Genomic DNA, 23,866 nt, shown 5'->3' with positions numbered 1-23,866 from the left:
GCCCGCCTGTGTGGAGTTTGCATGTTCTCCCCGTGCCTGCGTGGGTTTTCTCCGGGTACTCCGGTTTCCTCCCACATCCCAAAAACATGCATTAATTGGAGACTCTAAATTGCCCGTAGGCATGACTGTGAGTGCGAATGGTTGTTGGTTTCTATGTGCCCTGCGATTGGCTGGCAACCAGTTCAGGGTGTACCCCGCCTCCTGCCCGATGACAGCTGGGATAGGCTGCAGCACGCCCGCGACCCTAGTGAGGAGAAGCGGCTCAGAAAATGGATGGATGGATGGATAGAATTTATTGTGACTGCAACGCATCCCTAAAGCCCGCCCTGCCGCAAACCAACCGAAGTACCCGAACGCGACTGAACTGAACAACCGCAAACAAATTACAGTCGACGACTCACACCTGTACACCTGGCGATAGACCCTTGCCAGACTAACTCACCAAAACAGAAAAGCTGCGACCCCTGGTGTTCTTATCAGGAAACAACATTTTGAGGCTCTACATATACTGAACTGTACATTCGCCAGCCGGCCTTAGTCATCAAGTGTCTTCATTGACAACCTTTTGCAAATATCCCATACTGTGAGGAAAGAACTGAAAGACCAGATTGTTGTGCAAACCCTGACCCAAATAACCCAATTTTTGTACCTGGTTAACTTTGTCTTCAAAGTCAGCATCATTCTTGTCATAGATCATCTGGGCAAGCCGAATTTGCTCAGCGGTAGCCTGCAACACAAAAACACTTAAGAGTTAGCGATTAAAAACAAATATGCAATCAGTATTCAAACATGGATTTGTTGGCAATAGTATTTGGGTCACTGATGTTTTGTTTAATAACGTCTGCAGCTGTGAAGTGTGTGTGTGGTCCTCCAACGTTTGCGTGGCTCTGGACTCTCACCTGTATCTGTTTCTGTGGTTGAGACATGTGAGTGGCAGCAGGCGGCACTTTTTCACGAGGGCCCCGGGCCTTTTCGTTGCCCAGCGAGCTCATCATATACAGTATATACAAAACTCTGTATGTACAAAATAGAAAAAACCTGCCAAGGAAACAAGAAACAAAGAAAACTCACAAAAATGTTCATACACACACTGCCCCATCATAACTTTAGAGCAATGTATTGTGTTTGTAATTTTGGGGGTGCGTATTAATTACCACAAATGGTTGTGAAGTGTGTACATTATTTGACATCATTATTGGTGCAAGACACAATTGGTCGGGTGATGCAACAGCGTTGCTGTATATCTAGGTCAAGGAGGGAGAGTGACCTCGTGTCCGTTTACAAAGAACGAGTGTGTGCGTGCGAGTGTGTGTCTGTGTGTGCTGGGGGGGTAGCAGGAAATGTAAGACCGTACAGTATACCGTCACTATGCATTCTCTTATGGATAACTAGTGTAGGGCAAATTGCACACAATACCACATTGCCAAAGTTTCACTCGAGGCAAATCCAATAAACTATTGTACAACCCCAATTCCAATGAAGTTGGGATGTTGTGTTAAACATAAATGAAAACACAATACAATGATTTGCAAATCATTTTCAACATATATTTAATTTAATACACTACAAAGACAAGATATTTAATGTTCAAACCTATAAACTTCATTGTTTTTAGAAAATAATCAACTTAGAATTTTATGGCTGCAACACGTTCCGAAAAAGCTGGGACAGGCTCATGTTTACCACTGTGTTACATCACCTTTTCTTTTAACAACATTCAATAAATGTTTGGGAACTGAGGACACTAATTATTGAAGCTTTGTAGGTGGAATTCTTTCCCATTCTTACTTGATGTACAGCTTCAGCTGTTCAACAGTCTCGAGTCTCCATTGTCATATTTTACGCTTCATAATGCGCCACACATTTTCAATGGAAGACAGGTCTGGACTGCAGGCAGGCCAGTCTAGTACCCGCACTCTTTTACTACGAAGCTGTTGTAACACATGCAGAATGTGGTTTAGCATTGTCTTGCTGAAATAAGCAGGGGCGTCCATGAAAAAGACGTCGCTTGGATGGCAGCATATGTTTCTCCAAAACCTGTATGTACCTTTCAGCATTAATGGTGCTTTCACAGATATGTAAGTTACCCATACCATTGGCACTAACACAGCCCCATACCATCAAAGATGCTGGCTTTTGAACTTTGCGTCCATAACAGTCCAGATGGTTCTTTTCCTCTTTGGCCCGGAGGACACGACGTCCACAATTTCCAAAAACAATTTGAAATGTGGACTCGTCGGACCACAGACCACTTCCACTTTTCATCAGTTCATCTTAGATGAGCTCGGGCCCAGAGAAGCAGGCGGCGCTTCTGCGTGTTGTTGATAAATGGCTTTTGCTTTGCATTTCAAGTTCCACTTTCGGATGTAGCGCCGAACTGTATTTACTGACATTGATTTTCTGAAGTGTTCCTGAGCCCATGTGGTGATATCCTTCACACATTGATGTCGGTTTTTGATGGAGTGCCACCTGAGGGATCGAAGGTCACGGGCATTCAGTGTTGGTTTTCGGCCTTGCCGCTTACACGCAGTGATTTCTCCAGATTGTCTGAACCTTTTGATGATATTATGATGAAAATCCCTAAATTTCTTGCAATTGTACGTTGAGGAACATTGTCCTTAAACTGTTCGACTTCTCACGCACTTGTTCACAAAAGGTGAGCCTCGCCCCATCTTTGCTTGTGAATGACTGAGCAATTCAGCGAAGCTCCTTTTATACCCAATCAGGGCACCCACCTGTTCCCAATTAGCCTGTTCACCTGTGGGATGTTCCAAACAGGTGTTTGATGAGCATTCCTCAACTTTCTCAGTCTTTTTTGCCACCTGTCCCAGCTATTTTGGAACGTGTTGCAGCCATTAAATTCTAAGTTGATGATTATTTGCTAAAAACACTGAAGTTGATCAGTCTGAAAATTAAATATCTTGTCTTTGTAGTGTATTCAATTAAATATAGGTTGATCATGATTTGCAAATCATTCTATTCTGTTTAACGCAACGTCCCAACTTCATTGCAATTGGGGTTGGAGATGCATATGACAAACGTGTGTGTCTTGGTGAATAGTTGATACATGCCAGTGGATAAATCTTGCACAATACCAACGGAATATACAAACTGTGGAACTCTGCACAATTAACCACGAAACAAACTTTAAAATCGGAGGAAGAAAAAGGAAAAATAAGCCCACTGACAGTTGCTTATTGTGAGAACAATAGCAGTGCGGTTTACATCAGAACAGTGACGTCATCGAACACAGTGACGCCATTGGCTGCTGGATTGAACAAAGCTAATGCCAAGGAGCTGGCTGGAGATTTCAATACTGAGACAAACCGTGACCTTAACAAATCATTTAAGTAGCGAACACTTTCTTTTACACTTCAAATTATTGTCTTGATCCTGACAATAAAGTCCATTCATTGAAGAAGGGTCGGTTTTACTGACATAACCCCACGTAAATGATACATTAGAAACAGTTACATTTGGTGTTGACATTCGAGCGAATAGGCACACATAACCACATTTATCAGAAGAGATCCTTTATTTGAGAATAGCCAAGAGAGCGAATGTTTCGACGAGAGCAATGCTACCACCTGTCAATTTGTATTATTTGTTTATTCCCTGTGTGTGTTTATTCAATTACATTACACTTGGCAATGGCAAATTATGTTGTCGTCGTATCACGGTTAAATAAAAAGGACAAACTCGATGCTTATGATACTAGGGGCCTCTTTGTCCTCGCTAACATGCTAACCCGAACCGAGTCTCGGAGGCAGCTGGCTGAAGCTAAAGTTAGCAAATGATGCTACATAACGCTGGTCCTAGTTGGTAACATCGGCCGTATAATCAGCTCATTTAAGTGTTGGTCATATCTTCAGCTAGCATCATTTTTACAAACGACAATTACGAGAGCGTCACCAGCAAAGAGTCAAAGTGTATCGACTCAAACGACGAAGGCCTTTCAGCGGAACACAATCCCATCACGACATTGCTCGCTGGGAAACCTAGACAACAGGAAAAATTGCGAAAGACACCGCTCGCTCACAGCCCTGAGTAAGGAAAACAGCCGAGGTAAGGGACCATGTACAGACGCCAGGTACTATCAAGAAAACCAATGAAACGCCTTGAGAATTGGCCACCGAATAAGCAAAAAGATGATCAAAAATCGTGTTATTACCTGCTAACACGCTTCACTCAGCCAGCAGCAGACAAGGTGGTCACGTGATAAGGCTACCGCGGTGGATTCTCCTCCGATGTCCTCTGGACACAACTTGTTTTGTTCGGGTTCGTGTCACATAAATCACTATTTTTATGGCTATGCTGGAGTCTTACTTTAACTGCCCCCCACATTAAAAATGACAAGCACTTCAATATACATTTTGTATTTATTTCCTCTTTTTTATGACTCAATAACTAGTTTTCCTAGTTTTTTTTTTTGCTTAGATCCCCACATTGCGTCTTAGTAAAAACATTCATGAGTTGTGTATAAAAAAAAAAAAAAAAAACATGGCATCACTTAGACACATCAATCCACACTTCTTCAGAAATATACAGAAAAATGTATGCAAGGGTCCTTATGTATTCCACACATACGTATACACATTTATATAAAATACACGTTAAGAGTGTAGGTTATTGGTTCAAACTGTGGGTGTAACTGGGGGGGTTCTCTTTTCAAGTCCTCACAAAATGTTCCATGTAGAAAAAGGAAACCTATTCACCTATGGCAGTCTTTCACAGAAAGACTTGACTGAGCAAGGCAAAAACTTAACTCAAGCCTACCCTGCCTCTACCAAACAAGATCATACGATCACTCCTTGATATGATCACTCCTTGATACAAAAATTAAGTTTTACAACTGTGACACATGCATGTAGTACCGAAATCCGGGGTAGAGCAAAGCAATGTATCTTCAGTATCTTTCTAGTTGGATGGTTCAAAGGTTTTCAGAGCTACCAGTTTTTCTTCCCTAGTCGCAGAGAGGTCTCGGCATCACAGGCAAGTTAACCAAATCAATAAAAAGCGCTCAGTTTGACAAGAAACTATACATATTAAAGCAAATGTCTGTATAAATTCTCTCGTGACACCAGACTTGACATATGTAAGTATATGAACACAAATAGTGTGCAAAACTGCAGAAAGCATTCTGGTCATATCGAACGGCAACATAAGGAAAATAAGGGTTGTGGGTAACACAATACACCTTCAAAAATTAAGTCATCACCCCAAGCCAATCAAATGTGGGTGATATAAGGGAGAAATAAATACATACAAAACTAATATCAGCAGGTGTATGCCACTCAAATCAAAGAAAGGGGTCACATCACAAGAGAACATTGTATTTAGCGATCTTAACATTTCGCCGGTATGATTTCAGCCACAAATATTTCCCAAAAAATGTCTTATTTTGATTGGGATAGACAACCTTCATTTTGCCATACTGGAGGAAAAGTTTTTTTTCTGATTGTTTTGGGACAGAAACTGAATATGTTCTAACCATCAAATGTCAAAATGCACACAGGTTAGGTCCGTCAAAAGTTTTTCTTCAGTCCTTTTTCCTCTCCCTCTTTTGTGATATTGACATTCATTCCAGTCAGAAAGCATTGCACCTTCACAAAGAGATTGTAATATCTGACAGAAGAAGCAACGGAAACATATTCTTACATACTAAAAACCCAACCAATAAGAGACTAGTCTCAACTGCTATGCCATTGTTAAAGAAACAGTTGGTTATGGGTTTAAAAAACTCCTTTAGGTTCCTCAGTGGCAACTCTTGAAAATGATTGCTTCAAATGTTTAATTAAAAAAGAAAAAAAGTGGCCTTGGTGGAATGACGAAAGGAACACGGGCAACAGGATGTTAAAATGTGGTCACAAAGATGCACAACAATAATCAATGCTGTGATATGGTGGTGGCAAGGTCATGCTCCTGAGTCCAACAGACATTGGATAAAAAATGTGGACAAGGATTTCATCATAGGGTGATGTAGAGGATGACAAGGCTAGCTCCACAATCCTGCGTAGTTCCCATGGAGGCCAGAACAGAGGGGTCCACCTGCTACAAACAGCTTGGTGCCGGAGTCATCGTAGCAGTGAGTGTACACGGCGTTTGGAAAAGAATGTAGGTCTGAGAAATAACTCCTCCATGTCTCATCATGATTCTGGAAAAAAATAGGGTAAGATTGAGTGGCTCACTTGGACTCAAATTTTTGCAAATCATTTGCAATAACAAAAGGTCCAAAGATTATATACCAGCCAGCCTTTCCCTGTTGTGAGCTTGAGAATGCCGTCTCCTGAGCACTTCCGGTACCCTCCAGTTGGTATCAAAGGGTTCTCGAGGAATCTCTGAGCTCGGATGTCGTAGAAAAGAAGTGAACCTTGACCAGTGCCGACTGTCACTATGTGCTCATAAAAACTCACGGAACGGATCCCTGCACAGACAATATTCCATGTGATCTTTAGTATCTACCCATCTATTTAATTTTTCATTTTTTTAAAAGGACACAGGATGCAGACTTGTTTAGAAAGGAGAGATAACGCACCACTTCCCCTCTCTCTGGAATTGACCGATTTTATGCTGTGTGTCGGCTGCCGAGGATCCAAAAAAGACACGTGGGCCTGAGATCCGGCAGCGTATACTGACCAGTCTAGCCCATAGGCCAGACACACGTTCTCTTTGCAGTGCGGCAGTTTGGTGGACAGAAGCTGCAGGGAAGCAATGTAGGATAACAAATGAGACCCAAGTAACAACACTGACATCCAAACAGAACAGCGAGAGTTCAGTTGTCTAAGTATTATAGTGTCGGTAAATCATAAATTATAGTGTAATCACTGATTAATCGACATCAGTCAATATGTAAGCATTTTTTGGGGGGGGGGTTTCCACACAAGTTTTCAAGAGCGAGAGAGTGTTTTAACATCTTGTAAGTTGCATCTTAGTGAAATAAAGATCTATGCAACTGTTTATTGCCATGTCCACCATTATCAATTATTATACAGCGTTTTAATGAAACTGTTGCAGCTGCAAGGCACAAATAATTGCATGAGTTGCCTTTTGACATCAGCTTTATTTTTAAAGCCAAAACATTTAGATACAGACACAAGGGCTCCTCACTTTACCGTGCCTTGGCTGCTGTGGTTCGACTTGAGTTACATACATGGCACACACAAGAAAAATAGTGCGTGAATGATGCCTTTACTTAAAATTCAGAAACAATATGAATATCAATACTAGATGATAGGACATAAATAAAGTATAATGTCTGTCTGCGAGCAAATGGTAATACAATGACATTTCCTTTTATGAACACTGCAGAAACTCAAAATCTTTCCAAGAATGTCTTATTTCTTGTCAAAACTAAATCAATTACACTTAAAATAAGACATCAACCAAAATTTTTAGATAATTTTCACTTGTTTCAAGCTCATTTGTACTTGAAATAAGTAAAAAAATGTGTCCGGTAAATGAAATCCCCCCCTGACTCCCCGACCCCAACAGTTTTTATTGTTTGCTTGACTTTTTAGACTTTTTTTTGGCAGCACATGAACTTTTCAATAGATAGCAATATCAATTAGTCATATTTACTAAGATGTTTTTGTGGATTTGTTGTGTTCTGCTTCTTTGCCATGAATCATATTATGGGTATTATAAGTTGTGTTCCTCTACAGTATGTAACAGATATATCGGTTATTGGCCAATAATTTATTTGCTGATTTTATGGCTTTTTTTTTTGTCCCCGGTATCGGTCCCAAAAAAAACAATAACGGTCTGGCTTTACTAAATAGAATCCTTGACAGAATTTCAAACCTTTTTTTTTTAGAATAAATAAAGGCAATAAGTGCAACGAACTTGCCTTGCACAAGGTGTGCTCAGCTTTCCAGAGGTGGAAGTAGCCATCTAAAGATACGGCACCCAGCTCCTGAAAGAAAAACATCCACATTAGGAAACATAACTGTAATCCCTTTAACTCACTCTTGGAAACCTGTGTGAATTTAGACCTAAAAGAAATAATGATTCTCAATGAATGTTTGAAGATAAAACTCACTTTGTGGTTGTTGTTGAAGGCCAAAGCACGGACTTTGCACTTGTATGGGTCGGTGTACTCCTTTGGTATGTCTTCGAGGGCTCGGTGAGAGATGTGGGCATAGGAGGGCATGGCTGTTTCACTCTGACTGTGCTGTGCCTGGCTCATTACTTCCTCTGTTACCTCCCACAGACCCATGGAGCCATCTCGTGAACCTTGAAGTTGGAATATTAACAAGACACGTAAGGCATGTGTCAAGCACATCAGTAAAGTAATAAACTACCTACCTACCAACCTAAACATGGTGCCCATCAAGTAAGTTAAGGGCAATTACTTCAGGAAAGGCGAGATCATAATAAGACACATTGTTCACACAATTGTTGACACCTACAGCCAAATCTCCCTTCCAAAAACAAGAAAGATATTACGGCCTTTGAGAACGAAAATAGGATGTTAACCAGACCATCTATACCAATGTCGATCAATAAAATGTCTCTCTTTTACAAAAAAACCCTCAATTTCACCCATTGTCGGTAGCCCATCTGTAAGGACTTGGGCTTTGGAATCCCTTCGAATCCCCATGCAGACAAAATGTAAAACAGCAATTAGTTGTTGGAGAGATGCTAGTCTGGCTCCTGACTAGGGCAGCACGATATTGGAAAAACATACTTTATGTGATATGGGTGTTGAATATAGCGATATCAATATTATTGCAATATTTAACATGGGGTCCTGAGGACCGGGGTTCAAATCCCGGCCACGCCTGTGTGGAGATTGCATGTTGTCCCCGTGCCTGCGTGGCTTTTCTCCGGACACTACGGTTTCCTCCCACATCCAAAAAACTTGCATAGTAGGTCGATTGAAGACTCTAAATTGCCCTTAGGTGTGAATGTGTGCGAGAATGGTTGTTTGTTTCTACGTGGCCAGCGATTGGCTGGCGACCAGTTCAGGGTGTACCCCGTCTCTCGCCCGAAGTCAGGTGGGATAGGCTCCAGCACGCCCGCGACCCTTGTGAGGATGCAGAAAATGGATTTAACATTAATAAATATTTTTATTATCTAATGAAATAAATACATCTTTAATGTGACAAAATAAACCGGCTATATGTATTCTCCCATATTTCAGATGTGTTACACAGTGGGGCAAAAAAGTATTTAGTCAGCCACCAATTGTGCAAGTTCTCCCACTTAAAAAGATGAGAGAGGATGTAATTATAATCATAGGTGTACCTCACCTATGAGAGACAAAATGGGTAAAAATAAAAAAAAATAAAAAAACAAAACAAAAAAATCCAGAAAATCACATTGTCTGATTTTTAAAGAATTTATAAGCAAATTATGGTGGAAAATAGGTATTTGGTCGCCTACAAAGAAGGAAGATTTCTAGCTCTCATCGACCTGTAACAACTTCTTTAAGAGGCTCCTCTGTCCTCCACTCGTTACCTGTATTAATATCACCTGTTTGAACTTATCAGTATTAAAGACACCTGTCCACAACATCAAACAGTCACACTCCAAACTCCACTATGGCCAAGACCAAAGAGCTGTCAAAGGACACCAGAAACAAAATTGTAGACCTGCACCAGGCTGGGAAGACTGAATCTGCAATAGGTGAGCAGCTTCGTGTGAAGAAATCAACTGTGGGAGCAATTATTAGAAAATAGAAGACATAGAAGACCACTGATAATCTCCCTCGATCTGGGGCTCCATGCAAGATCTCACCCCAAAGGGTCAAAATGATCACAAGAACGGTGAGCAAAAATCACAGACCCACATGGGGGCCCAAGTGAATGAAGTGCAGAGAGCTGGGACCCAAATAACAAAGGCTACCATCAGTAACACAGTATGCCGACAGGGACTCAAATCCTGCAGTGCCAGAAGTGTCCCCTGCTTAATCCAGGCCCGTCTGAAGTTTGCTAGACAGCATTTGGATGATCCAGAAGAGGATTGGGGGAATGTCATATGGTCAGATGAAACTAAAATAGAACATTTTGGTAAAAACTCAACTTGTCGTGTTTGGAGGAGAAAGAATGCATCCAAAGAACACCATACCTATTGTGAAGCATGGGGGTGGAAACATGCTTTGGAGCTGTTTTTCTGCAAAGGGACCAGGACGACGGATCCATGTAAAGAAAAGAATGAATGGGGACATGTATTGTGAGATTTTGAGTGAAAACCTCCTACCATCAGCAAGGGCATTGAAGATGAAACGTGGCTGGGTCTTTCACCATGACAATGATCCTAAACACACCGTTCGGGCAACGAAGGAGTGGCTTCGTAAGAAGCATTTCAAGGTCCTGGAGTGGCTTAGCCAGTCTCCAGATCTCAACACCATAGAAAATCTTTGGAGGGAGTTGAAAGTGTGTGTTGCCCAGCAACAGCCCCAAAACATCACTGCTCTTGAGGAGAGCTGCATGGAGGAATTGGCCAAAATACCAGCAACAGTGTGTGAAAACCTTGTGAGGACTTACAGGAAACATTTGACCTCTGTCATTGCCAACAAATGGGAAATAAGTATTGCGATGTTTTTGTTATTGGGCAAATACTTATTTGCCACCATAATTTGCTAATAAATTCTTTAAAAATCAGACAATGTGATTTTCTGATTTTTTTTTCTTTTTGTATCTCATAGGTGAGGTATACCTATGATGAAAATTGCAGGGCTCTCTCATCTTTTTAAGTGAGAGAACTTGCACAATTGGTGGCTGACTAAATGCTTTTTTGCCCCAGTGTACATTTTAGACAAGTTGTTTATTGTTTCCGCCCTTGTTCATTTGCTCCTCTCTCGCATCTGCCATTCTTCCTCTGCCGAGATTCTCACTATACACCTATGGTTCCGCTCTAGCCAATAGGAGACCAGTATTAAGGGGGTGGATGGCTATGTGCATTTAAGGTCGTATCTGACTGGTCAAACTCAGATAAATGGTATACGCGTGCAACAAAACATACAATAATGTATACGTACTAATAATTACACATCTTTGTGATACACATATTTCACATGCCATTATCGCGATGAAATTTGTTAAAAATCTTGTGCAGCCCTATTCCTGACTACTGTGAGGTGCTTGACCAAGGTACGTTCCAGCTCGATTGGTGCAGTACTGTTGGCACGTCCCTTCTCTCCTTGCATGCCAACATGCGTGTGAACTTGTTCTATGTGGTGTCTAACGCAAATATACAGCAGAGTGCGGGTTGAATTTCCTCTTGAGGTAGGTCTGCATGATTATAGCCAAAATGCTAATCATGATTATATTGATCACAATTACTCACCGTATTAGAGAAAACGTGTTCAGTGGACCCCCACATACTCGTGGTTCAGAACCTGCGGGCGGATTCACCTATTCACAGTTTTTTTCCCAAATTCGTTTGTTAATTTTTTTCTATCTGTTTTTCTTTTTGTTTTCCTTATTCGGGGTTTGAACCAATCCCGAAAATGATCATTGAGTCAAAGATTATCCATCCATCCATTTTTTGAGCCGCTTATCTCCTCCGACAGGAGGTGTGGTACACCCTGAACTGGTTGCCAGCCAATCGCAGGGCACATACAAACAAACAACCATTTGCACTCACATTCACACCTACGGCCATTTTAGAGTCGTCAATTAACCTACCATGCATGTTTTTGGGATGTGGGAGGAAACCGGAGCGCCCGGAGAAAACCCACGCAGCCACGGGGAGAACATGCAAACTCCACACAGGCGGGGCTGGGCATTGAAACCCAATCCTCAGAACTGTAAGGCAGACGCTTTAACCAGTCGTCCACCGTGCCGCCAGTCAAAGAAGGAAAAAAAAATTCAATGCAATTCCATAGACCACTTTACACACTTAGACTGTGAGTCCGAGGATGCGCATGTCTTGAAACAATGAGTCCCAGCCCTGGAACAATGAGTATCTGCAACTTATCATCACGCAGTACGGATACAGTAATCCTCTGCTATATGACGGTTGTTGCTTCACGCTCCCGCTATATTGCAGATTTTCATTTGCACAATTTGTAGAATATTTTTTTGTTTTATCCATTGCTCTTGCTGTCTCTCAATATATTATGTTTTAGCCTGCCACTGTAGCATATTTTTAGAACAATATATTTTCCCAAAAACTATCACGAAAAACGATCGTATTGTTGATTATTTTTTATGCCACGAATATAATGATATTATAGAGCATAATAATTCAAGTACATCCTTTTTAAGAAAAAGTAATTGAATTCTAAAGAATATTGAATATTGGCATTGTAATGTAGAACAATAAGTAAAATATCCTAAAAAAAATATAAATCAGACTCAGGCTCTGTCCACAAAAACTGCACTTAAACAAATCTTAAATATTTGGTACATGGGTATAGGGTCATTAACCCTCGAAAGAGGCCCAAAAATGTCTTAAAGCCTGCCAAATTTTTGAATGAATTACAAAAACAAAAACACACACACCGTGCATTTATTTGCATTTGGGCTTTGTCACTGTTTTGAAATCAGATGCCATACATTTTAATATCACTGTTACTTTTTTGTTATGTACTGTATAATTTCTGCTGCCTCTTGGATTTTGAAAAAGAGATGTTATCTCTCAATAAGCTTTTACCTGTCTAAATAAGGATAAATAAAATTTAAAATAAGGCCCGTCCTCAGGCTGCTGGACTGTGATGTGAGACTTTTACCTGTCAATCCAATGACGCTGAAAATTAGTTTGCTGAAGTCAACTACTGCCTGAATATTGTGTGCCGCAGTGATTATGGTTTATAAACAGTTAACTTTCTAATACATGTGTATGTGTGTAATGTGGGGAAACACACACAACTCAGAGCTCTGACATTTTAATGATGTCGCCACGGTCGAGTGAGCTTTTTAGCTCCACCCCTTAGCTCATTAGCTCGCATCTGATTCGGATGCCTCTCGGACGCCTCCCTGGTGAGGTGTTCCGGGCATGTCCCACCGGGAGGAGACCCCGCGGACGACCCAGGACACGCTGGAGAGACTACATCCTTCAGCTGGCCTGGGAACGCCTCGGGATTCCCCCGGAAGAGATGGATGAAGTGGCTGGGGAGCGGGAAGTCTGGGCGGCCTTGCTAAAGCTACTGCCCCCGCGACCCGACCTCGGATAAGCGGTAGAAAATGAATGGATGGATGGATAATTTGTATTGATTTATATATTTTGTACATTAATGTTCTTGTAGTGTATAAAGTTGAAGACTTCCTTGAACGTTTGGTAAATAGAGTTATCTGAACGTGACTCCTTGAATTCCGAAAATGAGGAGCATGGTAAGTGGTACGTTTTGAAATCGTGTTTTTCTTCTTAGTATGATTTTATCAATTTAATGTCTTATACGTAAGCTCTAAATGGAATGCATAAGAGGTCAAGTGTGAGAAAGTGATTGTTTTTTTTATTGGATTCACAGAGAGACGGTGGTGAGGTTAGGGGTAGGACTGAAATTTGAAATTGTATAGCATACATTTGTATGTTTTTGTGTGTTGGTCCAATGCCTACTGTAAAGCTATTAGACCTTTAGTTGTTTTTTTAAATCATAATTTATTACTTTAAGAGCTCTGGGATATTCATGCAGCAACCTTTTTGTGCATTTTTCTGCACCGCCAATTTGAAATAATGTCAATTTTTTTAATGAAGGGATGGGAATTTAAAAAAAACTTTTTTTAATCAGATTCATCAGAAAAATAATCAACCGATAAATCGATTAACAGTCGTTAACTGCAGTCCTACATTTTAAAATATCACAGACGATCAGGTTAGGTTAATTGTGGCAGCCAAAATAGTAATCACGATTAAAATTCAATTAATTGTGCAGCCCTATCTCGAGGCATTATAATGGACATCATAAATTTAAAGAAAAGTGAGTAAAAGTGCTGTTTTCCAGTTTCAAAGGTACTGCCCCAAGCTAATTCAACAGACTTCTCACGTGCCTTCAAAGCATGAACGAAACTGACATTGTAGTGCAGCTTTTGTAAAACCACTAACACTGGTCATTCATCCAGAGAACTCACCAGACACTGCCATCCTGTCACTGATCCATGCTATTGAGAAGATCCAGTCATTGTGGCCATCCTACCACACAAACGACCACCATGAAAAAAACAAAAAACAAAGCAAGTGTCATGACTGTTCTTTTTTGAACAGGTGAGCAAGAATTTGCATGCATTCAGAGTATAAAATTAGGTTTAGTGATGCCAACCACAAGGAATATGTGGAAAGATTTAACCAATTGAACAGTTTCAAGTGTCGTTCAGAAAGACCTGACAACTCACATCACCAACACAAACAGGGTCCAGTGTGGGCAGCTTGTAGATGGCCAGGCTGTTGGGGTTGTCTCCCCCAGTAGCTAGGAGGGTTCTTGAGGGGTTGATCTCAATAGCATGGATGCCACAGCCCTGCTGGTCGAGTCGGGAATGAGAGCTTGCTGTGGAGTGGTAATTCTGCATCACTCCTACCACAGAGCCTCCACCATGACATTCCCTGTCCTTGAGCATGGGAATCCTAGTGATCTGCCCAGTCATTACATTGGTTACAAAAAGCTGTTACGAAGCAAAAAGACAGAACATTTGATTACACAACTATTATGGTGTACGTACAAATAGCCCATCACAAATGGTCATACATTACATTACATGCATTAATATACGGTACTCAAATTGGACTGTGGTTGGGATACATTTATGTCAACATTACTATTATTATCATTTTTATTATTCGTAATAATAATAATAATAATAATAGACAGCACGGTGAACGACTGGTTAACACATCTGCCTCACAGTTCTGAGGACCGGGGTTCAAATCCCGGCCCTGCCTGTGTGGCGTTTGAATGTTCTCCCCGTCCCTGCATGGATTTTCTCCGTGTACTCCATTTTCCTCCCACATCCCAAAAACATGCGTGGTAGGTTGATTGAAGACTCTAAATTGCCCGTAGTTGTGAATGTGAGTTTCTATGTGCCCTGCGATTGGCTGGCGACCGCCTCTCGCCCGAAGATAGCTGGGATAGGCTCCAGCATGCCCGCGACCCTAGTGAGGATAAGGATAATTCATTCATTGATTCATCTTCCGTTCCGCTTATCCTCACTAGGGTCACAGGCGTGCTGGAGCCTATCCCAGCTATCTCCAGGCGAGAGGCGGGGTACACCCTGAACTGGTTGCCAGCCAATCGCAGGGCACATATAAACAAACAACCATTTGCATTGACATTCACACCTACAGGTAATTTAGATTATCCAATTAAGCTACCATGCATGTTTTTGGGATGTGGGAGAAAACCCACGCAGACACGGGGAGAACATGCAAACTCCACACAGGCCGGGATTTGAACCCCGGTCCTCAGAACTGTGAGGCAGATGTGCTAACCAGTCGACAACTGTGCCGCCTGGATGGAAAAAAATATTAATAATAATTCAATCTAACAGGATACAGAACACCAGCAAATAGAAGAGTATGATTTCAGGGGACTACTTCAGCAAATTATCATCCTTCATACAGTGACAAGGCATCATGCTCAAAGACCTATTGAGTAAATTAACATGCAATAATAATTACTATTATGCTGTTTGGATTACAGAATTCCCTGATTTGTTCATTCATCAATTGTATTGGATTGAGTTCAGATGACTTTCTCAACAACCAACCAAACAACGCCCATGTCAACTCAAAACATTGTTGGACTAAGTTCAATTACTGCATTCAAACTGACTTAACTATGTTGAGAGGGAAAACTTTTAGAATAGAAAAGAGTAGACTAGAATAGAATGCCTTCATTGTGATTGTACAGTTTACAATGAGATTATGGGAGCTACTCTTTTCGCAGTGCATATAAAGTCAAACAACAATGCAACATGGCAACAATATGAGGAAAAAAATAGACTGCACAGTGGTGGGATATAATAGTTATAAAGGATGTAATGTAATAAACTCTGCGACACGGCTGAACTTGACTGGAATGGACGATCGTGGCAAAATGACAGTTGGCGACTCACACCTGCACATTGAGCGATTGAGCCCTGCTCATCAAGTGACACGCTGTAATGGAAAACTATGACCCTGTATCGGGTTTTGAGGCTCTACATGCAGTATATTGCACTTATACTCATACTTACGTATTACTTGTCGTGAACCACGTAAACATGGATGATTGCCAAGGAAGAAGAGTGCTGCCTCCAAGAGAGGAAGTCAATAAGAATACAGGTGAGTGTGGATATTTTGAGGGGCTACTGACACACTTTGGACACTGCTCATGTGCATTTTGGTGACAAGAGAGACTGCACACTTCACTAGTTTGCCCATCGGCCACTCATGAAAACTAGCTGCCGAACCCCGTACACTGCGTGACAGTTCAGTCGGGTTCGGCCGTGTGGCTCAGTGTGCAGCAGGCTTTAGAGTAGTTATTACTCTGGGGGGAAAAAACAGAGTCTATTTGAGTGGGCCTTGATGCTCCTGTAATGCCTACCAGAGGGCAACAGGGGAAAAAGTAAAACCAGGATGAGAGCAGTCCTTGTTGATGTTATTTGCTCTGGTGAGGCAGCCTGAGGTGTAGATGTCTGTCAGGTAGCGCAGAAGGTACCCCACGGTCTTTTCTGCTGCTTTGATGACTCTCTGCAACGGCTTCCCGTCAGCCTCAGTGCAGTTTCCATACCATACTATAATGCATTACATCAGGAAACTCTAAATTGATGCAGAGAAGACTAATTGTAGCAACTTCAAGTCCACGTTGTTCCACCCCTCCCCAGAACGCTCAAAAGGTGTAATCTCTTCTGAGCCTTCTTGGTTACACCTGTGGTCTTCACCATCCATTTTAGGTCATCATAAATGAGGACACCAAGAAACCTAAATGCGTGGATTGTGGACCCTCTCCACATGCTCAACATTCATTTGCAGATGCGCAGGTCCCAGTTTGTGCCTCATGAAGCGCTCTTGTCTGATCTCTTTTTTTTTTTTATGTTCAACTCTAGATTATTTTCTGAACACCAGGCTGTTAACCTCTCTGTAGGTTGACTCATCCGCCCACGAGATCAGTCCAACCACTGTGGTGTCATCAGCAAACTTGATGTCTTGTAAGATGGACTGCAGTCACAGGTGTAGTGACAATACACGAGGAGGTTAAGCACACAGCCCTGTGGAGAATAGTCTTGAATTTGCTTAAGAACAAGCCTCTCAAAGCACTTCATGATTACTGGGGTGAGGGCAAAGGGGTGCAAATAATTAAGGCCGACTGCAGGTGACTTGTAATGATTGTGGCTGTCTTCAGGTAGGACGGAATGACTGCTTGGGCCAGGGAGAGGTTAAAAATCCACTTAAAGAGGAATGCGTGCTGGTGGGCACATAGTCTATGGGCTGGCACCTTCCTGGGGTTTACTGCCAGGAGCACCCTCCTCACATCATGCTTCACAAGAGTGGGGGAGTGCTGGAGCCTTGTGGGGAAAGGGTTGGTGAAGATGAAATCAAAGCAAGCAAAGAAGCAGTTGAGTTCCTCTGCTTGCGACACACTCTGGTTACCTGCTGGAGAGTATGGGCCTGACTGTTCATCTAGCTTTCTTTTGGAAGAACCCAAATGTTTTTTTTTCTGCATGCAGAACTTGACACAGTCCTCATACCCTTTCATTGTTCCTGTGAAAATAAACTTGTATTATATTATATTCCATTCTGTACAGTCCCTGTGAATATTTCCAGGTCCTGGTTTTGAAATAAATCCCAGTTTGTGTAGTCAAAGCATTTTCAGGCCGTGTTATACCAGTTTTTGTAACAGGTCTGGTTCTTCATCTGAGGGGGCTGTAATGCAAGGGTGAGCAGTAGGGAGAGGTATGTTTGTCAGACTTAAAATGGACAAATGGGGGATAGCATGAAAGCATCCTTAGATAGGATTATATTATTATTCAAATTCTGAAGAATATTTTTTGGCTTGGAACTAATGAAAATAATATCTTACATTTAAGACAGAAAAACATCTCACCGTGTTGCATTTGGTCCCGCACACAACCTGCTGTTGGTTGAGCCACTGTGAGGCAAATACTTTGTTAAGACGCCCAAGAGAGAACTCCCTCTCCTTCAGGATGCCAGGGAGCCGGCCGGCCGCAAATCCTCGCAGGCTCCGTTGGAGCTGCAACTCATGCTGCTGCTGAGGTCTAAACTCTCGGCCCCGGAGGGCGCAGACGACTGAATGGCGAGTTCGCCACCACTGCGCATGACGTGAAGAACAAGAGACACGACTCCGCTTGCATGGCGCCTGACACCAGCCCAACTAATGGAGAAAGGTAAGAAAATTGAGACAACATTGGTCAAGTTGGAGCAAAAAATCCAAACATTACTTTCCCCCCCCAAAAAAAATTATTCATTAACTACTAGGCATAGACCCTCATTTTCTTGTTTTAATACCACATCTACTCCTAGAGGTAGACCGCAATCATTGATCATCTTTAACATAGTGTACTTTCTAAGACCTATTTGAAAGATACAAAATAACACTTCTTTGTAAAATACCTTTTTTCTTCACAAATTGAGACCAGGAATAAAATGTGTATTTTCAGGTAAAAGCAAAGTAAAAAGCAAAACAACAATGTAGCTGCCGAGGTGCACATATACATTTAATATTTGAAGAAGTGGGTTTGTTCAGATCCAATCACATTCAATCCCATCGTAAAGACACATGGAATCTTACATGCAGCCTTAATAGTAACAAACAACCATTTACCAAAGCATGCATCCAAATGTATTCCAACAGAAGTAGAAGTAGTAGCAGCCCAGCCAAAAATGTAAATTTGCTTTCAACTAAATTGTACAAATTGTAACTTTTTTATAGTTTTGTTTTGTTTACATAAAACAGGATGTCAACTCTTTCCATTGTGAGTGCTAAGTAATTTTTTTTGTGAACATCCATCCATTTTCCATACCACTTGTCCTCATTAGTGAGGCCGGTGAGCTGAAGCCTATCCTCTAGCGTCCGAAGAGTCCCTTGAAAGATGTTATATATAAAACCTACCCTACTATCATTATTAGCCTAACTGATTTTACCATTCCCACTCATTCACACCTATAGACAATTTAGAGTCTACATTTAACCTAAAATGCATATTTTTAGAATGTGGGAGGAAGCTGGATTACCCAGAGAAAACCCACATTCATGGAAACTTCAACCTCAGAAACTGTGTGGCAGATCTGCTAACTACTCGGAAGCATGCTACTATTTCTCATATGTACACATTATTGAGAAAAGTGTGTATTATGTATTGTGTGTATTATTGTGCTCATCAAATGAGTAAACCCTTTTGAAAAGTAAGGTTTTTTCAGTCGGCCACCCTCCTGCCTTATTTGTTTCCATTAAGTTGCATGCAATTTGTAATTGCACTTTGTATAGCATATTTATTCAGTCAGCCCTTGGTAAATTGGTAAAGTACAATTTTCTTGGGTGCATTTATTTTTTATTATGATCTATCAGTTATTCTTAATGAAAGATTAATTTTGTATTGAAACCTTACATTTTGTTTGTTGAAAAGTAGTGCAATAAAAATTGTTTTTAGTAGTGCAATAAAAATATTTTTTTCCTAACATGAGGAATAATAGTGATTAATACTCATGATTACAATATTGTCCAAAATAATCATGATTATTATTTTGGCCATAAATGTGCAGCCCTAATATGTATAGTATATAATATTTTCCAATGTTGTTTCCAATGAGTTTGATGTACCGCCAAAAGCATATGGCTCACCATGACATCCACTAGCCAGAGATTGATGTGCACTGTATTTGTTTGTATTTCTTGTTGGCGTAAACTAGTGACTAAAGCGCCAGGCAAAGACACTTCCTGTTGCTTATCTAATATGTTCAATATGGGAACTTGGTATGCCTCTGTAGTGTAGAGGAAAAAACAAAAGAATACATGTAATTTTTTACGAGCTTTCCGCAACCCACCCAAAAATTTGTCCAGACCCACTTTTGGGTCCTGACCTGCCAGATGATCACTGTGCTTGACTGTCATTGGTATTTCACTTTTGATGACTTTGTTTGAGGCGGGCACAGTGGACGACTGGTTAGAGCGTCTGCCTCACAGTTCTCCCCGTGCCTGTGTGGGTTTTCTCCGGGCACTCCGGTTTCCTCCCACATCCCAAAAACATGCATGATAGGTTAATTGACGACTCTACATTGCCCGTAGGCGTGAATGTGAGTGCGAATGGTTGTTTGTTTGTACGTGCCCTCCGATTGGCTAGCAACCAGTTCAGGGTGTACCCCGCCTCCTGCCCGATGATAGCTGGGATAGGCTCCAGCACGCCCACGACCCTAGTGAGGAGAAGCGGCTCAGAAAATGGATGGATGGAGGACTTTGTTAGAAAAAAAATACTTAACATTGTGTGCACATCGACAATCTCATTTGAAAAATAACGGTTATCATTTGTGGGAACACAAGGTGTGTCCGAAAAGTTCCAGGACTGGTGTCACAAAGGATATATTTCAAATCCAAACCACAAGGTTTCCCCTTGTAATCCCCCTGGAGTCTAGCACACTTTTCCAGCCTTCTCTGCTACACCTTCATCACGCTCCATCGTCACAACCACCTTGATGACATCCACATCTGAAAATGGGTCCCCTTGATGACCCCCTTGAGTTTGGGAAAGATGCGGGGGGGGGGGGGGGGGGGGGAAAGAAAAAAAAATCATATAAAGCCAGGCTCCATCGCAGTGATGTTCTTCTCAGCCAGGAAGTGACGGATGTTCAGGGCATTGTGAGCAGGCACGTTGTCATGGTGAGGCAGCCACGAGTTGTCCTATCACAACTCTCACAGCAGGTTCTTTTGTAGATGTGTTGCTTCAACGTCTGGCCCACATTTAAGTTAAACTGCAAACTCGTCGTTTGTAGTTTGGCTTTAAAATTCACCAGTCCTTGTACTTTACTGACACACACAGAATTTTGTAGTATAGTAATATATTAAATGTAGTATGAGCACTGTCACTATCGAATATTTTTAGAATCTGTTATTCTATCAATCCATCCATCCATTTTCTGAGCCGCTTCTCCTCACTAGGGTCGTGGGCGTGCTGGAGCCTATCCCAGCTGTCATCGGGCAGGAGGCGGGGTACACCCTGAACTGGTTGCCAGCCAATCGCAGTCTGTTATTCTATTGGTTATTCAATTATTTCCATCGAAAAACAGGATGGAAAAACTATTTTATATTCCATCCATCCAGTTTCCAAGCCGCTTATCCTCACAACGGTCGCGGGCGTGCTGGAGCCTATCCCAGCTATTTTCGGGTAGGAGGTGGGGTACACCCTGAACCCGTTGCCAGCTAATCACAGGGCACACATAAACAAACAACCATTCGCACTCCCATTCACACCCAGGGGCAATTTTAGAGACTTCAATTAACCTACGATGCATGTTTTATGGATGTGGGAGGAAACCGGAGTGCCCGGAGAAAACCCACGCAGGCACGGGAAGAACATGCAAACTCCACACAGGCGGGGCCGGTGATTGAACCCGGTCCTCAGAACTGTGAGGCAGACGCTCTAACCAGTCGTCCACCGTGCCGCCCTATTTTATATTAAAGTCTAAAAATAAATAATTGTTCCCATGATTATTGTTTATTAACTGAAAACTGTTGTTTATTAGGTATTGTTTAATGATAAGCAACACCATATAAACAACAATTAAGCAATATCACATGACAGGAAGTAATGTTTTTGAAACAGCTGCTACTTGGGTAATGCAAAGGGCTACAAATCTGATGTACACCTCAGAGGCTACCGTACTTCAGGTTCAGCTACGTCAGCTATGGCTGCAAATAACCATTATTTTTGTAATGCATTAAACAGAATATAATTTATACATTTTTTCCCCCATAAATTTATAATGATTTAGTTACTGGTTTGGGGAAATATTGAATATTGCTTTCCAAAGTAAGAACAGATATTGACAAATGTCTCATTTTGATTAAACACAAAAGATAATCAGTCTGCTTTCATGAAGGACTACAGAAATCAGAGCCTATTTACTGTTGAGAGGCTGAAATCAGAGGATTTGGACAATTTCAAGTTGAACAATCACTCCAAACGATTAATCACGTTTCAAAATAGTTGCCGATTAATTTGATGATCGATTGGTTGTCGATTAGTCAATTGTGACACCTCTATACAGTTCCCTCCAAAAACGGCAAGGTCAATTCGTTTGTTTTTGTTGTATACTGAAGACATTTGGGTTTCAGATCAAAAGGGAAGGGAGAAACCCCCAGAAACTTTGTCATTCCAATACTTTTGGAGGAGACTGTATATTCTATATTCATTCTGAAAGGAAAAGAAATAGGCTTTATGACAAATCTCTTGGGGTGCTTTAATTTATTTTGACTAGTGCAATTATTGGGTCACATTTGGGTTTTCTATACAGCACTCCTGTTTTGGAGACGGATTCACTAAAACGAATCTCAAAGATTGTCAGACGTTAACAAGACCTAATGTATACTTTGGGATAGCATTACAGTTCGCTATCTGGCTGCCGTTATGCCAGGTCGCCATCACATTCAAGTACAGCAATTCGCAGTTTTATCGCGAGTGACAGTGTGAAAACGAGTCCCTCATAGCTGGAACAGGCTGCTACATAGTCGGCTACCGTTAGCAGTCGCGATGTGGCCAACGTTTTCGAACACACACACGTTATAAACATGTTGTTATACATTTGACGTTGCCTCCCTGCCAGTCGAGTGTTTGGGCGACACCGTTTGTTGCAGTGTCATAAACGTTTGGCACAGATTGCATTTCTCGAGCTTATTTAGCACAATGCTAGTTAGCATGCTAACATTACAGTGAGATCCACCGGTTTCCGCCTACCTGTTGTTGCTCCTTGGGCTCCCCTGCCTTTCTTTTCCTGCTAACTGTTTTTCTCGCCATAATCTGACACACACAATTCCCTCACCCACATGGAGGGTAAGCCTGACTCTGGACGATGGATCATATAATGCCGATAAACGACTTTGTTCTTTGGCCTTTCTGGCGGCGTCCGATGACAAGCAAGGACGATTACATACGGGATACGTTGCCTCGTCGCTTTCTAGGGTTGTTGGGAATTTACTGGCGTTAACTTACTATCTATTCACAAATCGACACTAAACAATACAAAGTATTGAGCGGCTAGTTTAGTGGGTTCTTTTTGCCGTGAAAAGTCGCGTCAGCAACGACGACATCATTGGCCAAGCGCGCAGCCGCACTCATTAAACATCAACAAAACAAGGTCATACGTGAACGCGCCCGTGCTCGTCCACGACGCTTGCGCGCGACCATTGATAGCCTGGGTCTTCAGCTTCCGCTGGTTGGAATTTTACCTTTTTTTTAAATTTTTGGTTGTTTTATATTTTATTTTTTAACCCTTTTTAAACTGCGAGTATCAGTCCGTATGATAGGTGTCATCCTAGCACGGCATAAAGCAATTTGTATTCAGATATTTCTTACCAAGCCTTTATATACCAGGCAGGCTCACTTGACTGCTCTGAAATATTTTTCCCCCCAATTTTGTACAACTACCAGAAAATAAATGGATAACAATTAATACATGTTTTAATTTAAATATTACTGTTAAAGATCCTTAAGGGGAAGAAAAATGATGACATCCTAAAAGGCCTGTGGCTGACAAGGCCCCATGACGTGGACTCGAGTCATGTATTTGATGACTTTAGAAACGACTTGACAATGTATTAAAAGACTTGCAAGTCGACTTGAACAACTCGTGACTTCACTTGGACTTGACTTGCTACTTTGAACGAGCCAATGAGAAACCAACACTTTGTTGCTTTTTCTTTCTATATGTGCAACTTATTGCTTTACTACAGGAAAGTATCAGTGACAATATTACGATGAATGTCTTACTGATTATTTAT

At 41.5% G+C, this 23,866-nt stretch overlaps 2 protein-coding genes across 3 annotated transcripts in view; both read right to left on the bottom strand.

Annotated features, from left to right (window-relative positions):
* The window catches only part of ubap2a (ubiquitin associated protein 2a), a 30,394-nt gene extending 26,079 nt beyond the window's left edge, over positions 1–4,315 (bottom strand). Inside the window, exons 1-3 of one of the 2 annotated variants that reach the window (XM_061783922.1) lie at positions 4,172–4,315; positions 900–1,038; positions 650–727 (exon numbers count right to left, since the gene is read on the bottom strand). In XM_061783922.1, the coding sequence (XP_061639906.1) occupies positions 650–727; positions 900–995 (174 nt within the window). In that variant the 5' untranslated portion in view covers positions 996–1,038; positions 4,172–4,315. The remainder of the gene's footprint in view (positions 1–649; positions 728–899; positions 1,039–4,171) is intronic. The other variant, XM_061783921.1, reaches the window with a different exon arrangement.
* Positions 4,316–4,360: 45 nt separating this feature from the next.
* dcaf12 (DDB1 and CUL4 associated factor 12) lies at positions 4,361–23,261 on the bottom strand. Its single transcript, XM_061783923.1, has 9 exons — positions 22,824–23,261; positions 17,963–18,250; positions 14,277–14,543; positions 14,016–14,076; positions 8,039–8,232; positions 7,847–7,912; positions 6,536–6,698; positions 6,246–6,424; positions 4,361–6,154 (listed from the first exon to the last, which is right to left on the bottom strand). The coding sequence occupies exons 1-9, from the start codon at positions 22,881–22,883 to the stop codon at positions 5,996–5,998; spliced, it is 1,437 nt and encodes a 478-aa protein (XP_061639907.1). The 5' UTR covers positions 22,884–23,261; the 3' UTR covers positions 4,361–5,995.
* Positions 23,262–23,866: the final 605 nt, after the last annotated feature.

The sequence above is a fragment of the Phyllopteryx taeniolatus genome, chromosome 9 (assembly GCF_024500385.1).
Source record: "Phyllopteryx taeniolatus isolate TA_2022b chromosome 9, UOR_Ptae_1.2, whole genome shotgun sequence".
Taxonomy (NCBI): Eukaryota; Metazoa; Chordata; class Actinopteri; order Syngnathiformes; family Syngnathidae; genus Phyllopteryx; species Phyllopteryx taeniolatus.
The sequence above is the reverse complement of the archived record's forward strand: the minus strand, read 5'-3'. Positions and strand labels throughout refer to the sequence as shown.

What these genes read in the sequence shown, in the direction of transcription:
- dcaf12 (XM_061783923.1), bottom strand. Translation starts at nt 22,883, where the DNA reads ATGGCGAGAAAAACAGTTAGCAGGAAAAGAAAGGCAGGGGAGCCCAAG. An exon ending in CCTTCAACAACAACCACAAA is followed by an intron (nt 7,913 to 8,038) that starts GTGAGTTTTATC and finishes TTTTTCTTTCAG; the next exon opens with GAGCTGGGTGCCGTATCTTT. An exon ending in CTGAGCACACCTTGTGCAAG is followed by an intron (nt 6,699 to 7,846) that starts GCAAGTTCGTTG and finishes GCTTCCCTGCAG; the next exon opens with CTTCTGTCCACCAAACTGCC.